The 16,581-nt window shown below is 45.3% G+C and overlaps 1 protein-coding gene across 2 annotated transcripts; it reads left to right on the top strand.

Moving 5' to 3' along the window:
* The first annotated feature begins 4,404 nt into the window (after positions 1-4,404).
* NDUFAF1 (NADH:ubiquinone oxidoreductase complex assembly factor 1) lies at positions 4,405-16,246 on the top strand. 2 transcript variants are annotated; one of them, XM_069949957.1, is made up of 5 exons: positions 4,405-4,480; positions 5,440-5,973; positions 8,782-8,967; positions 10,067-10,141; positions 16,088-16,246. In XM_069949957.1, exons 2-5 carry the CDS (start codon positions 5,494-5,496, stop codon positions 16,223-16,225), a joined length of 879 nt encoding a protein of 292 aa, XP_069806058.1. In that variant the 5' UTR covers positions 4,405-4,480; positions 5,440-5,493; the 3' UTR covers positions 16,226-16,246. The 2 variants fall into 2 exon arrangements, with proteins under 2 accessions (XP_069806058.1, XP_069806059.1); XM_069949958.1 differs by having other exon boundaries at positions 4,410-4,480; positions 5,445-5,973.
* The last annotated feature ends 335 nt before the right edge of the window (positions 16,247-16,581 follow it).

Below are 16,581 nucleotides of genomic sequence, written 5' to 3'. Positions count from 1 at the left end.
GCCCCTCTATGACGTGACTCCATTAGATACAATAGAACCCTATCATAGAGGGGCTAGGGTTTCCTCCCACTGGGGGTGGGTTGGCCGCCTCCAGTGCTTCAGCCTGGGCCTGGTGGTACAGTCACTTTAAGACATTGGATGCAGCCCTAAGGCTGCCTGGAAAACATGGCTACAGACCAGGCCATAGGCTGTATCTATGTTTCCCTAGGGCTGCATCCAACTTCTGCAGCCACCAGTAATCAAATGCAGAGCATTCGGGATGTTTGCTCGAGGTTAAGTCATCTCTAATCGATTAGTCTGGGGCAATGATTTGTTCAGACGTTTCTTTGTAGCTAAAGGACACAACTTATTTTACTTGCCATTGAAATTACAGCCCATTTATCTCTTTTCCTTGTGGGCACCGATTCCCTTTCTACTATTTAGTTCACTTTAAACCCAATTTTTTGAACTGCTGTTTTATGCCCCCCCCCCCCCCCCCCAAAAAAAAAAAAAAAATGGCAAAAATATTTTGTGTGAACATGACCTGAGGTCTTTTGAGGCTTTTTTTTTATTTTTTATTTGATTTTTATGTAGCTTCTGTGTTCAAAGCCAGAAATTGCTCACAAAGTAGTGGGGACTATATACCTTCCCACCTGCTGGATCCGCTTGAACCTTACACCAAAAAAAAAAAAAAAAAAAAAAAAAAAAAAACTGTATGTAAAATTGAGATTTTCCAGGATAAAACTTGGGATAGGCTATCAATTGCTTTACCCTGGACATCCCCTTTAAGTTATGCTTATATGGGCAACACCTGTGTGTTGTTGTTTTTTTGTGTAGAAATCGGTGCAGAGTCACTTTAGAAAGACCTCTCCCATTGACGGTTGGCATGGCCGCAGGATTTTTCTGTGAACATACTCTGAGGCTGCGTTCACACAATGCAGTACTTTCACTTTCTGTGAAAACAAACAATAAAATATAACAGCTAAAGCTTGACGCCTTTTAAAAACTTGAACCAAATGACGTCCAAACATCCCATTTCGGTACATTTTATGGGGTAAGTTATTACGCTGTCTTACAGTAAGGGTCTCTTTGTTGCCCGTAGCAACCAATCACAGCTCAGCTTTCATTTTACCTGAACAATGCGAGAAATAAAAGCTGAGCTGTGATTGGTTGCTACGGGCAACAAAAGAATCTTACTATAACACTGCTTATTAAATTTCCCCTCTTTCTTTGCAGTAAAATTGCAACGTTTTGCAGCTTCACGCTTCTCTCATCACTTTTAAGAGGATGTCCAGGGAGTCCGACCACCGTATTCCCTGCCGAACTCCATATTAGGCCCCAGAGCTCTTTATTTTGAATTGAGCCGCAGGAATGACGTGTGACCTTGCGTCTCTATTTATTTCCATGGAGCTGCAAGAAAGAGCCGAGTAAGCACTTTCCGGCGGCTCCATAGGAATGAATAGAGCCATGGGTCAAATGTCGTACCCATGGCTCTATTCAAAACAAAGAAGCCGGGGGCCCGATACAGAGGTCGGCAGGGGATAAGGTGGTCGGACTCCCCACAATCTCCTACTTGTCCCCTATCCTGTTGATAGGGGACAAGTTAATTTTCCCTCTTAAAGGCTATGTTCACACATGGTATTTCCATCAGTCTTTTGGTTAGTCTTTTTTCAACCAAAACCAGGAGTGAGTTGAAAACACAGAAACTGTGCGAATCTTTCCATTGTAATTTTGCCCTGTTAGTTTCACTCCTGATTTTGGTTGAAAAAAGACTGATCAAAAGACTGATAGAAAAAAAATGTGTGAACATAGTCTAAAGGGCTTATTTTACTGGCCATTGAAATTACGGCCCATTTATCTCTTTTCCTTATGTATGCACCGATGCCCTTTCTACTATTTAGTTCACTTTATAGTAAAAGTAATCAGTGAAACCAAGGACACACTACATTAGGAGGCCTGTGCTTCATCCATTTGGCCTCCATCTCTCCCCCATTGGAAGTAGTCCAGGGAGAGTAGGATCGAGCACATTTGATCTCATCTGCCCAATCACTTTGTACTCAAGGAGATAAATCACTGGCTTAAAGGAGTTATCCAAAATTATAAATACACGGCCACTTTCTCCAGAGAGAGCACTCCTCTTGTCTTCAGTTCAGGTGTGTTTGCAATTAACCTTCACTTCATTCACTTCAATGGAACCAAGTTGCAAAATCTGCACCCAAACTGGAGACAAGAGTGGTGCTGTTTTTGGAAGAAGGTGGCCATGTTTTTCTAATGCTGGATAACCCCTTTAAGTGTCAGTGGTTTTCTGCTCACTTTTAGTACATGCAAGCTTGGCCCAGCAGAGTGTGTACCTGCATGGTGGTGGTTAGGTTTATTTTAGTCAAAGGAACTAATGTCATCTCCAAGAACATCTGCTTAAAAATAAGATGGCAGTCTCTTCCCAGCTAGTTTTCCATTGTAGATGCTTCCATGGGATGTTCTGACTGCGATTATTACCCCTCTTGCGGATGGAACAACTGCATTCTAAAAGACAGATGACAATGAAATCTACTCATCTGTTGTTATTATGCATGGCTAAGGCACTGACACTAACACCAGTGCTGAAGTATACAAGGGAAGTGGGCCATGCTGCGGTTCCCTAGACTAGGGCGCAGTTTATCCCATTGGAGTGAATGGCACAAACTACAGTCCCCACTGAATGTAGGGAGCTGTGTTTGGCAAGTGGTAAGGGGTCTGCAGTGCTTGGTTGCCATGAGGTCAATCAGTTGGATGGTCGTAGTCACCTGGCTCGGCACGGTCCCCTGGAACTTCACTTGTGCACGAGGGAGCTGAGAGAATGAAGGAATGCTGCACTGGGTAAGGTGAGTATGTGTATATAAGGGTAGGGCCTGCTCTGTGCCTGGGGTGGGGTTAGGGAGTTACTGGGGGCTTCTGTATGCCGGTGAAATGGGGCAGAACAGGGTGTTGGACTGCTCTGTGTCCCCAGGGAGGACAGCTGCTCTGTGTGTGCGGGCTCAGCGCTTTGGCACACTGTGAGCCACTCTGAGCCCCCCGTTCTGTGCCGCGGTCCCCCTGCGGGTGTGTCTGTGCCACAGAGGGAGGGACTGTTGTAGCACAATGGAAGCAGGCTCTATCCACCTGCCGCCCGGGCCCCATATCAATTTCCTGGTCTGCCTCCATAATAGCCACTGTGCAAAGAGATTTGTCCAATGTACAGCTAGTGTTATGCACAGGTCCCATTACATTCATCAATATTTCTGTTCACTGAATGGTGGTCTGGGTTGCATTTGGTTGTGCTTATGTGGTTGGGGACAGCTCTCTCTCCAGATCCCTCTATACACACCTGGGTGAATCGGCTTAAAGCGACTCTGTACCCACAATCTTCCCCCCCCCCCCCCCCAAACTGCTTGTACCTTGGGATAGCTCCCTTTAATCCAAGATCTATCCTGGGGTCCGTTCGGCAGGTGATGCAGTTATTGTCCTAAACAACAACTTTTAAACTGGCAGCCCTGTGCCTAACGGCCGTGGCATAGATTGTGTATGCATTAGGCTGGCACAACCTCTCTGTCTCTCTTCATCATTAGGAATGCTCCAGGCAGGTTGTCTCCTATTCATCAGCTGTCTGAATACTGAACATGGGCTGTATCGTTAATTGCCTGGGCAATGTTCAAACAGGAGTAAATGTTCCAGTGGCATTCCTAATGATGAAGAGGGCGGGGAGGAGGGACGGAGGGGTGGTGCAAAGTTAGGGCACGGGGTTGCAAGTTTAAAAGTTGTTTTTTTGGACAATAACTGCATCACCTGCCGAACCCCAGGACAGATCTTTGATTAAAAGCAGCTATCCGAAGTGGTTTGGGGGGTGGGGGGGGGGGGGTCAGATTGTGGGTACAGTCGCTTTAATGGAGAGAGTAGAGGTAAGCGGCTGCTGAACTCTTCTGACACTGGCTTATTGTTATGTAAGTTGAAATCCAACATGCCTGATCCTTCTCTTCCACATATCATCTGTATTGGGAGGTCTGTATACACTGTATACAGTCAGCCATTGGCCTGATCAGCCAGCTTCTGACCACTAATGTGTACAGACCCCTGATGGCAGATCACTGTGTAGTGTAGCGTATACTGTATATCTGCATCTACCTATATAAGTTATCATGCCTGACCTGTGTGACCCAAAGGATGACATGAACTAATGTTGGATATATATTCTAGGTTACATTATAACGTGACTGTGTTATATAATGGAATCTGGAATGGATATCTAACAATAGTTCATCAAATCCTTTAGGTTACACATGATATATGATATATATATAAAATCTCTAAACTGTACAGCAGGATATATAGCTAATCCTCAGTACACAACAACCTGCAAGCGCTCTGTTCACTGTCAGCGCGCACTGTTTTCAATAAAGTTTTATTGAGCCCAGCGCGTCGCCCGATGATGACGTCATTGACGCGACCCGTGTAGTCTCCTGTAGTTCTCCGCAGCGTTTATAGGAAGGTAAGGACACGGCTGATATTTACATAAGGCACAGCGCACGTTACCGCTAGTGTCTACCGTCCTGTGTGAACTGTCCATTTATGAAGCTGTCTGGAATCTGAACAGTCCAGGGAATGTTCTGTTAGTTATAATGGCCATAGTGAATGACTAAAGCAGTGTGTCCTTGCCCTGACTACTGTCACACTGGTCCCTGGGGTATCACTATACAGTATATATTCTCATACACACACATTATATATATATATATTCTCATACACACACATCAACTGATGTAAAAAAATATACAGATTTGTAATTTACTTCTATTTAAAAACCTCCAGTCTTCCAGTACTTATCAGCTGCTGCATGTCTTGCAGGAAGTGGTGGATTCTTAACACAGTGCTGTCTGCTGCCACCTTTGTCTGTGACAGTAACAGGCTCATATGGCGGCCTAGAGTTATGAGAGCACACAGATGAGGATTGTCTTTATCTGTATTTAAAGGGGTTGTCCAGCGAAAATCTTTTTCTTTCAAGTCAACTGATATCAGAAAGTTATATAGACTTATAATTTACTCCTATTAAAAATTCTCAAGTCTTCCCATACTTATCAGCTGCTGTATGTCCTGCAGGAAATGTTTTATTTTCAGTCTGACACAGTGCTCTCTGCTGACATCTCTGGCCGAGACAGGAACTGTCCAGAGCAGGAGAGGTTTTCTATGGGGATTCATAGAAAACCGAGACAGAGTTCCTGTCTCGGCCAGAGATGTCAGCATAATAAAACATTTCATGCAGGACATACAGCAGCTGATAAGTATGGGAAGACTTGAGATTTTTTAATAGAAGTAAATTATAAATCTATATAACTTTCTGATATTAATTGATTTGAAACAAAAACATTTTTTCGCTGGACAGCCCCTTTAAATAGTGTTGTCCCTGTGATTTGTCTTCAGCTTATCTATTTTTTTTTTTATTCTTTTTAGAACAGGAAAATGCATCAGGATCTATAGGCGCCAGGTGATGGATATACTGACCTCATGGCTCTAACACATAATATTAGAAGAGGACTCTCTTTCTACAAGAACTCTCAGTGTCCTGCCTTCTACCATCCGGTGTTATACAGCAGTAGTTACAGAAGACCGGGACTTCCTCCGGATAATACACCCTTCTGGAAGAAAACAGATTTTAGTATCAAAAATGGCTTTACAAGTCTCAAGCATCACTTAGGTCTCCTGATGAAAGAAGCAGCAGATCACCTGAGAGGGCCGGGTGGTAAACCATTAAGGGAAGCCCTCCTGGAGCAGACCAGCGTGGCGTGGGAGTTCAGGAGCCCAGAGGATCTGCAGAAGTGGGTGGTGTCATCCGATGTGGAGATAGGTGGGAAGAGCCAGGCCTTCCTGAAACTGGGCAACAACAACCAGACGGCCGTGTTCTATGGAGTGCTCAATAATGAAGTGCCCCGGGATGGAGAAACCAAGTACAGTGGATATTGCACCTTAAGATCCAAGGCTCCTAAGGTTTGTGTAGCTTATAATCGTTAGCAGTGGTCTCGGCATTTGGAGGTTAATAGGAAACTATCAGCAAGTCAGAAGTCTCTAACCTGCTGATATCTCCCTATAGGGCACAGTTTGTAACTAGAGATGAGCGAACCGGGTTTGAGTTGATCCGAACCCGAACGTTCGGCATTTGATTAGCTGGGGCTGCTGAACTTGGATAAAGCTCTAAGGTTGTCTGGAAAACATGGATACAGCCAATGACTATATCCATGATTTCCACATAGCCTTAGGGCTTTATCCAACTTCAGCAGCCACCGCTAATCAAATGCCGAAAGTTCCGGTTCGGATCGACTCGAACCCGAACCCGGTTCGCTCATCTCTATTTCTTACCTTCATCCTCGGTGCCCTTTCCACAATTATTACCACCCCCAGTGCACCTATCTGCCACCATCAGCCTGCCCCTTCTAATGAAGTTCAGCATTTTGGTGCACTGGGGGTGGTAGTCAGTGGATTAAACACTTAAAGGAATTGTTCCCCAAAGTTTTTTTCTTTCAACTGAAAAGAAGAGATTTGTAATTTACTTCTATTAAAAAAGCCTCAAGTCTTCCAGTACTTATCAGCTTCTGTATGTCCTGCAGGAAGTGGTGTATTCTCTCCAGTCTGACACAGTGCTCTCTTCTCTCACCTCTGTCTGTGTCAGGATTTGTAGAATTTTTTATTAAAAAAAAAACTCTCCTGCTCTTCATACTGCAAAGAATACAACTTCCTGCAGGACATACAGCAGCTGATAAGTACTGAAAGACTAAAGATTTTGTAATAGAAGTATATTACAAATCTGTATAACTTTCTGGAACCAGTTAATTTAAAAGAACTTTTTTTTTGGTGAACTACCCATTTAATATCGCGGAGGGCATTGGCTGTATCCCAGTTTTCCAGGCGTTCCTTACGATGTATCCTCCTGCTGCACGGAGGGAGCAGGCAGCGGGAGTCAGCCGCCGAGATTTCTGATTCATACAAACCAGAAATCCAGCTGGTTCGCTCATCTCTAATCATAATGCCATAAAACGGTTTTCAATAGCATAATAGCTAAAGCTGGTATACACTGCATATATCTGCATGATAGACTACTACTCTGTTCTGTCCTCAAATAAAATGTATACCTGTGTAAAGCAAAAATGGAGTATGGTCTAAGCTCAGGAAGCCCAGTGTATTGCAGGGATCGGCCCCCTGATGAGGTGGGCCCCATAGCAGCCGCAATGGCTGCTGCAGTGGTAGTTGTGCCCCTGCGTTCTCATACAGTAGCGGACATATCACTTGTGCAGCCTGTTCAGCTGCACAGGGGCCCAGGCCAATAGAGGGGCCAGCCAGTCACTGGATGCTGTGCCCAGGTGGGGGGGCTGGTTCTCCTCTCTCCTCCTTTCCTATTGCACACTGTTGCTGACATCCCCTCCCCCTCCTGTACTCCGTTCCCCCTCCTGCGGTCCGCCCGCCCTCCTGCACTCCACTGTCCAGCATACCTTGTGTGAGGAGGAGAGGAGAGCGCATGTGATGACAGGTCTGACTGAGTGATTATTGTCAGTGTGTCTCTCAGGCTGCTGGAAGTTGTAAGATAGATGGTGGACTGTGTAAAAGAAAGCACAGAGCCCCCCACCCACTTCTGACGGGTTCTTTGTTTGGGTGCCCCCCATGATCAGTTTTATTGGTTGGCCACAGGTACCCCATTCCCACACTGGGGCCTGCCCAGACTACAGTACAGTCCATTAGTGGGCCCTGGCATCTGTGCTGTGCTGTATCCCCCCCCGAGATACCAGGACACATGTACCGGATACCAGGGCGTACATATGTGTGCGCCTATAAGGCAGAAAGGTGGAGAAACGATTGGGTTATGGGAGCCCAAACACATTTTTTTGCACAGGGGCCCTCTGCAGTCTGTGTCCACCCCTGTTCTTATATGTATATCCTAGTTCTAGTTGAACCAGAAGCTGCTGGAAACCATCATGATTGCAGTTCCATCTCTGTTATGTAGCCTTCTGCCTTCTCCATGGGCCTGGCAGAGGTAGCCGAGCCCTTTATTTGGCCTTCTTCATCAGGCCCATAGAATAAAAAGGATACTTCAGAGGAAAAAAAATATTTTAAAAGCAGCTGGTGACAGAATGATAATTACTTCAATTTTTAAAACTGAAGACTTCCAGTACTTATCAGCTGCTGCATGTCCTGCAGGAAGTAATGTATTCTTCTCAGTCTGACACAGTGCTCTCTGCTGCCACCTCTGTCCATGACAGGAACTGTCCAGAGCAGCAGCAAATCCCCTCAGAAAACCTTCTCCTCTCTGGACAGTTCCTGACATGGACAGAGGTGGCAGCAGAGAGCACTGTGTCCTTAATTATTAATTGTTCTTAATTGTGGATCTTCAGGTGCTGAATCTGCATTGTATAGGTTTGTAGCTTCGCTTTGGCTGTCCAGGCACGATGGGAATTGTAGTTTTGCAACAGCTGGAGGGCAGAAGGTTCCCCATCCCTGCTTTAGATAGATATACTACCGAAGAGAATGTCTGGAGGAAGGCGGCCATGTTTCTCTAATCCTGGATAACCCCTTTAAGACTCAAAGGTGCCACAGCTTTCAGCAAAGCATGTTAACCCCTTTAGCGCTGGCCGGTGATGTGTGATTCAGCTTCCGGTTTCTGCATTGTCTCTGTATACATATAGCTGACCAAACGGGCAAGTTGGAAAAGTAAATGTAGTCATAAGAAACATCATGGAGGGGGGGGGACTGTAGTTTCATTGTCTTCATACGTTTTCCTTCCTTCACTTTGGACTTTCTTTATTACAGGGATCATTCAATTCTAAGTTGTCTTATGATTGGTCAAAATTTAATACCCTGCACTTAAGGGTTCGGGGTGACGGCCGGCCGTGGATGGTGAACATCCAGTCTGAAACATATTTCTCAGTCCAGTGGGATGATCTGTACAATTATTTCATATACACTCGTGGTGGGCCATACTGGCAGGATGTTAAGGTAAGGATTCAATGAGATCTCAGCATTCTTAGGATGCCTTTACACAGAGAGATTTATCTGACAGATCTTTGAAGCCAAAGCCAGGAACAGACTATCAACAGGGAACAGGTCATAAAGGAAAGACTGAGATTTCTTCTCATTCAAATCCATTCCTGGCTTTGGCTTCAAAAAATCTGTCAAATAAATCTGTGTAATCACACCATTAGTCATTGCCTGTGGACACAGCTGACAGTGTTGTGGAGAACCTAATAAACTATATATAAGGATGGTATAACCGGCAGGGTCTGGCAGCATGGAGGTAGAGCGAGCTGTCCACTAGAAGTGGCACCAAGTGACAGCTGGGCCTTCCTAATCATTGATCGCCCAGCAATACTGCTTCCCCAGTCATGTGATCACAGATGCCAGGAACCTGTAGTGAGCCTCTGGATCTTAATGGAGCCAGATCACCTCAGCAGACAATGTCAGGAGGCTGTATTTCCCCTGAATATGTCTGGTCTGGAAGTGGTTACACTTAAACCATCTACTGTATTAGGCCTTGTTCACATTTGCGTCGGAGGCTTCGTCTAGGGCCAGATAGTCCATTGAACTAAGACACCAACGGATCCCATTGACTTTAATGGGGTCTGTTGGGTTTCAGTTTGGCAGCTGTTTATTTAGGTGGGTTTGACATTTTGTTTGCCCCGGTCCAGCTGTATAAATAAATGTGAATAAGGACTTAGGCTACTTTACATCAATTATGACACAGTGCTCCAGACTGGAGCAGTTCCCTCATGAATGGTAACTTATAGAACGGCCCAGTATTACCCTGCGCAAACTAGCAAGAGGGAAAAAGAATGAATGGAACAAGCACTGATCAGACGGGTCAGGCTAAGAGTGTCGTTACACAGGGATTTAGGACAGATTTTTGCAGCCAAAGCCAGGAACAGACTATAATCAGAAAACAGGTAAAAGGAAAGGCTGAGATTTCTCCTCTTCAAATCCATTCCTGGCTGTGGCTTCAAATATCTGTCAGATAAATCTGTGTAAACGCACCAGTAGAGTCTGCTATATTCTGTTAGATGTTATTCTTCAATCACATTTCTCCCCCCCCATTTTACAGATCCCCTTGTCAAAGTTCTTCATGACAAGTCGAGGAAGAATTCAAGATGGCCAGTACCCACTGTGGCCGGATAGGGTATGTAATGGTGAGCAGGGTACTAAAGAGGTACTCCGGTGTTTTTTTTTCTTTTTTCTTTTAGATCAACTGGTGTCAAAGTTATAGAGATTTGTAATTTACTTCTATTTAAAAAAAATCTCCAGTCTTCCAGTACTTATCAGCTGTTGTATGTCCTACAGGAAGTGGTGTATTCTTTTCAGTCTGACACGGTGCTATCTGCTGGCCCCTCTGTCCATGACAGGAACTGTCCAGAGCAGCAGCAAAAGTGCTCCCTGCTGCCACCTCTGTCCAACTGGAAATTAAACACCACTTCCTGCAGGACATACAGCAGCTAATAAGTACTGGAAGGCTTGAGCTTTTTTTTTAATAGAAGTAAATCTATTTCCCTGTCGTCCTATTGGCCTCACAATAGCTGGGGTGTTCTCACCCCTGTGGGCCACTAGGACGAGTGGAATTTTAATGATTTAAACTTGTAGCTCCTCCCACCCCTGTATATAGTGCCCCTCTACCTTCCACCTGTCAGTTTCTATTTTTCGTCCCTTTGGGTACGGGGGGCGAGTGGTTAGCTCCGGTCCTGGATGTCCGGGGCCGGAGGTAGCTCCGCTTTTGCCTTCGGGCATTCGGCGGCGGTCCGGCATCTTGTGGTGTCCTGGGCCGCTGTATATCGGAGCGGTCTCCATACCTGGAGGCCGCCATCTTTGCGGAGCCCGGGATCCGGAAGTGTCTCTGACGCACTTCCGGTTTCGGAGCGCGATGCGCCCGTTAAGCTCCGGAGCTCCACAGATCGGCGTAAAAGCGGGTAGGATAGTCGGGAGGCCGGCGGCGCCTTCCTAAGGTACAGGCTCATTACCTTTTCTGATCTGAGGTCTGTGTTCTGGCCTATTCTTCAGCTCCGCCCCAGGGGGGCGTAGGGGGGCGGGGCTTGTAACTTTTGGCGCCAGTTTGGCGTTTTTAAACCCCACCTGCACTCAAAGTGGATGTGCTTAGACAGCGGTGTCGCCTATAGTCTTCACGGTCTAAAGTAAGTGTTGCGCTTAGCTCATTTATGGTTTTTCTATGAATACTTGTTACTCATTTTAATGTATGATAGATGTCTTCTAAAGAGGGTTCTGAGAGGAGAGCCTCTGATGGTCGAAAAACACTGTCTAAGAGAAAACATTTCTCATGTGCCGACTGTGATAGAGACCTTCCTGATGGATGGGAATATTTGAAATGCCATGAGTGTCGTGTTACAGCCTCAAGTGACGAACCTACCATACATGATGTGGTAGGTTAACCCCTTCCTAACATTCTGTTTATCCATTTAAGTCCATAAGTGGTACTTATATATATATATACCTATTCCCACAGGTGGTGTGGGTAAAGCAGTCTCTGACGGGTATCCAGGACTCTGTGTCTGAATTGAAGGAATCCTTCCAGAGTGCTAAGGAGTCAAGAAGGGATGAACGCCCTAAGTGTGTCTCGCCATCTGGACGGGAGTATAAGATTGTGGATGAAATTGGCTCATCTTCTGATGATGATGACGATATTGAGACTATAAGAACATATTTTCCTGTTGAGAAAATGCAGAAATTCATTAGAGTGGTTAAACAACAGAACGAGCCACAGTATGATGATGAGGATAGACCATCCACATCTAGAAGGGCCTTTGATGTGGATGATACGTCTATGCTCATGTTAAAAAACGAATGGCGCAAGCCTGAAAAGGCTGCGGTTATAAGCCGTAGATTTAAGGCTATGTTTCCACTGATGGAAGACAAAGCTAAAGATTGGCTCTCACCTCCTAAGGTTGATGTAGCCGTAGCTAAATTATCTAGACGTACCATGGTTCCAGCCGAGGATGGGTCCAGTTTAAAGGACCCCATGGACAGACGCCTAGAGGTATCTCTTAAAAGAGCCTACTCTGCGGCCTCTGCTCAAGGGGCTGTGTCTATTTCAGCCTTCGAGGTAGGGAAGGCCTTGAGGAAGTGGCTTATGAAGACACAGGATGACATAGAATCAGGAGTAGGGAGAGATGAGATACTTACTGCCTTTAAAAAGATTAATCTTGGAATAGATTATCTTTGTGACGCGGCCTCCCAACAGGTCAGGCTCGCCGCCAGATCTATGTCTCTCTCCACTGCGAGCCGTAGGGCTCTGTGGTTGAGGCCCTGGTCAAGCGACTGTTCCTCCAAGTACTATCTGTGTAACTTGGAATATAGTCCCGGGAGGCTATTCGGCACTGAATTGGACCAATTAATGCTGGATCTCTCTGATAAAAAAGGGAAGAGTCTCCCTTATGAGCAGAGGAAAAATCGCCGTCAGTTTCGTAGAGAGAGAACTCCCCAAAGAATGCGACAGTGGCGATATTCCACAAAGGGTAGAGGTGGCTATGCCAGTAAAAGAGGTGGACAGCAGTCCAAAGGAAACAAAAAAGCCAGATTTCTGACTATCCCCAGCAAGTAGGGGGACGTTTAAGTTTTTTTGTAAAAATTTGGGAATCCAGAATAAAGGATCCATGGGTTCTCAAGATCATTCGGGAGGGTTACTCCCTTCCTCTGGAGTCCCCCCCTCCAGAGAAATTCTTAATTTCAAATCCTCCTCCTTCCCCAAGGAAAGAAATTTTGGAGAAGGAAATAAGGCTACTGCTCTCCAAAGCAGCCTTGGAAGAGGTCCCCCCTTTAGAGAGGCAACAGGGAATATATTCGCCAATTTTTCTTGTGCCAAAGCCTTCTGGAAGGTGGAGAGTTATCATAGATCTCAGATTCCTAAATCAGTTCATAATAAAGAAGAAATTCAGAATGGAAACGATAAGGTCTGTTCCTTTTATCCTTTCACAGGGGGACTTTCTAGCGTCTCTGGATCTGCAAGACGCGTATTTTCATATCCCGATTCATTCACAGTTCAGACGGTTCCTGAGGATTGCCGTGTATCTCGAGGGTCAGCTCAAGCATCTACAATTCAAGGTACTTCCATTTGGCATAACCACAGCACCCTTTGTCTTCACCAAGGTGGTTTCTGCGGTGGTAGCGGAACTCAGGCTTCAGGGAATGAGAGTCATCCCTTATTTGGACGACTGGCTAATCATAGCGCAGTCTGCAGATCTCCTAGACGCCCAGGTTCGTATAATTCTCCAATTCCTGCAGGAATTAGGTTGGATTATCAACGAAGACAAGTCGGACTTTCTCCCAGCAACATCAAAAATATTTCTGGGATTTATCATAGACACTCTACAGATGAAGTTATTTCTTTCACCACAGAGGAGACTGAGAATCCTTCAGGGGTGTGCTTTCCTTGCAGTGCCAAGACAGGTATCGTTGAGAACACTAATGAGATTTCTAGGTCTACTGACCTCCTCGGCAGATGCAGTTCCCTGGGCCTTGTGGCATATTCGAGTTCTTCAGATGGAAGTCCTCCAGGCGTGGGACAGAGATCAGACTACGCTGGACAGGAAGATAGTATTATCTTCTCGAAGCAGACAGTCCCTGTCGTGGTGGAAAAATCTAAAGGAAGGGAAGAGTCTAGAGGAGCCCTGTTGGACCATAATTACCACAGATGCTTCAGGCACCGGTTGGGGAGCACACCTACAAGAACAACAGGTATCGGGAGTCTGGACCAGGGAGGAGGCGGAGCTTTCCTCCAATACCAGAAAACTGAAGGCAATATTTTATTCCCTCAGACATTTCTCTTCACAGATCAGACAGAAAGCGATCCGTATACGGACGGACAACATGGCGTCGGTTTGTTACATCAACAAACAGGGAGGCACGAGATCCCAGTCCCTTCTGGAAGAAGTGGGAAGGATCTTCAACTGGGCGGAAGGATGGATAACCAGGTTATCAGCATCCCACATCAAAGGAGAGCAGAATGTACTAGCAGATCGTCTCAGCAGGGGGTTGACAGTGCCGGGAGAATGGAGCCTCAATCAGGAGATATTCTCAGAGATTGTGAAAAGGTTCGGAATTCCCCAGATAGATCTGATGGCAACAAGACAAAATACAAAACTCCAGAGATTCTGCTCCCTTTACCCCGCAGACAAACCAGTGGTAATAGATGCCATGACCATACCCTGGACATACGACCTGGCCTACATTTTTCCACCAGTCTCAATGATACCGCGTGTATTGTTGAAAGTCAGGCAGGATCAAGCAGCTGTCATCACGGTGATTCCATTCTGGCCAAAGAGATCGTGGTTTCCTCTCCTTCTGCAGATGAGTCAGGGGAAATTTTGGAGACTCCCGCTGAGACCAGACCTTCTTCTACAGGGGTCTCATCAATGCAAGAATCTGAAATCCTTCAACCTAACTGCCTGGCTTCTGGTAGGTCCCTATTGAGAACCGAGGGTCTCTCAGAAAGGGTGTTGGCTACGCTTTCTCACTCAAGGAGTGAGGCGACCAACAAATCATATACAAGAATTCAAAAAATTTTTCAAACTTGGGCAACCTCTAGACAGGTGGATGCTCAAAATCCATCAATCCCACAGATTATGGAATTTCTTCAAGATGGATTCGATAGGGGGTTAAGACCTAACTCTTTAAGAGTTCAGGTAGCAGCCATGTCAGTCTTTCTGAACAGAAAACTGTTGCAAATACAGGAGGTAAGAGACTTTTGCAAAGCGGCAGACCGATTAAGACCTCCAGTGGTAAAATCAGTTTCACCCTGGAACCTAGTTTTAGTCCTCAAAAGTTTATGTGCAGCTCCATTTGAGCCTCTTCAGGAAGTGGACTTAAAATACTTAACTTTGAAAACAGTTTTTCTTCTAGCTATTTCTTCAGCCAAACGCGTTGGAGAACTTCAAGCCTTGGGCTCTAAAGAACCATATGTCCTATTTCTCAACAACAGAGTGGTGCTCAAACTGTTGCCTTCTTTCAGGCCGAAAGTTGCTTCCTTTTCTAACCTTAACCAGTCCATATCTCTTCCAGTATATTCTCCTGCGCCTAGTGAAGACGGTATGGATTTTTCTTCCCTGGATGTAGTGCGATGTCTGAAAATCTATCTGCAGAGAACAGCCCAGTTTCGCAAGGACGAAAACCTCCTAGTCCTTTTCCAGGGAAGATACAGAGGTAAGAAGGCTTCCAAACCCTCCATCTCTAGATGGATATGTGATTGTATAAAAATCAGTTATAACATGTCGGAAACTCCAGTTCCGGAATTTCTGAGGGCACATTCTACCAGGTCTGTCTCTACCTCATGGGCAGAAAGAAGTTCTATTCCCATGGAGAACATCTGCATGGCGGCTACATGGTCTACCCCCATCACATTTCTAAAACATTATCGGATTGATTCCTTGCTTTCAGCTAATACCGGATTTGCAAAATCGGTTCTCAGTTCTGTGTCTGATGTCCCACCCTAGGGGATTTGTTGTTTGCTTGCTAATTCCCCAGCTATTGTGAGGCCAATAGGACGACAGGGAAGTTAACATTTATTATGTTAAATTGTTTTCCCTTAGTCCTATTGGCATCACAAGAGTCCCTCCCTTTGAATAAAGTTGACTTGTTAATAAACTGACAGGTGGAAGGTAGAGGGGCACTATATACAGGGGTGGGAGGAGCTACAAGTTTAAATCATTAAAATTCCACTCGTCCTAGTGGCCCACAGGGGTGAGAACACCCCAGCTATTGTGATGCCAATAGGACTAAGGGAAAACAATTTAACATAATAACATACCTTTCTGACACTAGTTGCTTTGAAAGGCAAAGCACTTCACTGGAGTACCCCAAACATGGCTGCATTTTTTCCCTCAGAAACAGTTCCACTCTTGTCCTCAGGTTGTGTATGATATTGCAGTTCAGTCCCACTCAAGTGAGTGGAGTAGAGTTGTAATACCACTCACATCCTGAGGACAGAAATGGCGCCGCTTTTGGAGAAATGCAGCTATATTGTCTAATCCTGGATCACCCCCTTTAATACACACATCCGTGCTTCCTGCTGTATTACATGAGCAGGGAGAGTTTCTCAGAACTGTAACCTCTCTCTTCTCTCTAGATTACCACCCTTGGATTTACGCTGGCAGACAGAGCAGATGGACCTTTTCAACTGGAGATTGATTTCATTGGCTTATGTAAAGATCTGGCACAAACAGAAGAGTTCGCTTATGAGTTATACAAAGTCAAACCCTTATAAACTAATTTCTGGGCTAAGTTACATGGCTGTCAAGTTATTTTACCTTTTATTTTTTGTGTATGTCTTGTACTTAGTCTAGGGCTGGGCAATATGACAAAAAAAAAAAAAAAATCTAAATTTTTCTCAATTAATTTTTTTTTTAATTTATGCAGGGTGTAGTAGAGGCATAGTAGATGAGGGGTGTAGTAGTAGTGGGGGTAGTAGTAGCAGCAATGGTAGTGCAAGCTGTAGAGCAGTATAGGGAGTAGTAGAGTAGTCTTGCAGTACTGACTAACACCACACACTACAGTATGGAGGCTGTAATACATGAAAACATGACAGTTCGTCCAGAAAGATGGACGCACACAGTGACAGGT

The sequence above is a fragment of the Dendropsophus ebraccatus genome, chromosome 13 (assembly GCF_027789765.1).
Source record: "Dendropsophus ebraccatus isolate aDenEbr1 chromosome 13, aDenEbr1.pat, whole genome shotgun sequence".
Lineage (NCBI taxonomy): Eukaryota > Metazoa > Chordata > Amphibia > Anura > Hylidae > Dendropsophus > Dendropsophus ebraccatus.
This window is presented reverse-complemented; position numbering and strand designations above follow the sequence as displayed.

What these genes read in the sequence shown, in the direction of transcription:
- NDUFAF1 (XM_069949957.1), top strand. Translation starts at nt 5,494, where the DNA reads ATGGCTCTAACACATAATATTAGAAGAGGACTCTCTTTCTACAAGAAC. An exon ending in TAAGATCCAAGGCTCCTAAG is followed by an intron (nt 5,974 to 8,781) that starts GTTTGTGTAGCT and finishes TCTTTATTACAG; the next exon opens with GGATCATTCAATTCTAAGTT. An exon ending in CATACTGGCAGGATGTTAAG is followed by an intron (nt 8,968 to 10,066) that starts GTAAGGATTCAA and finishes CCCATTTTACAG; the next exon opens with ATCCCCTTGTCAAAGTTCTT.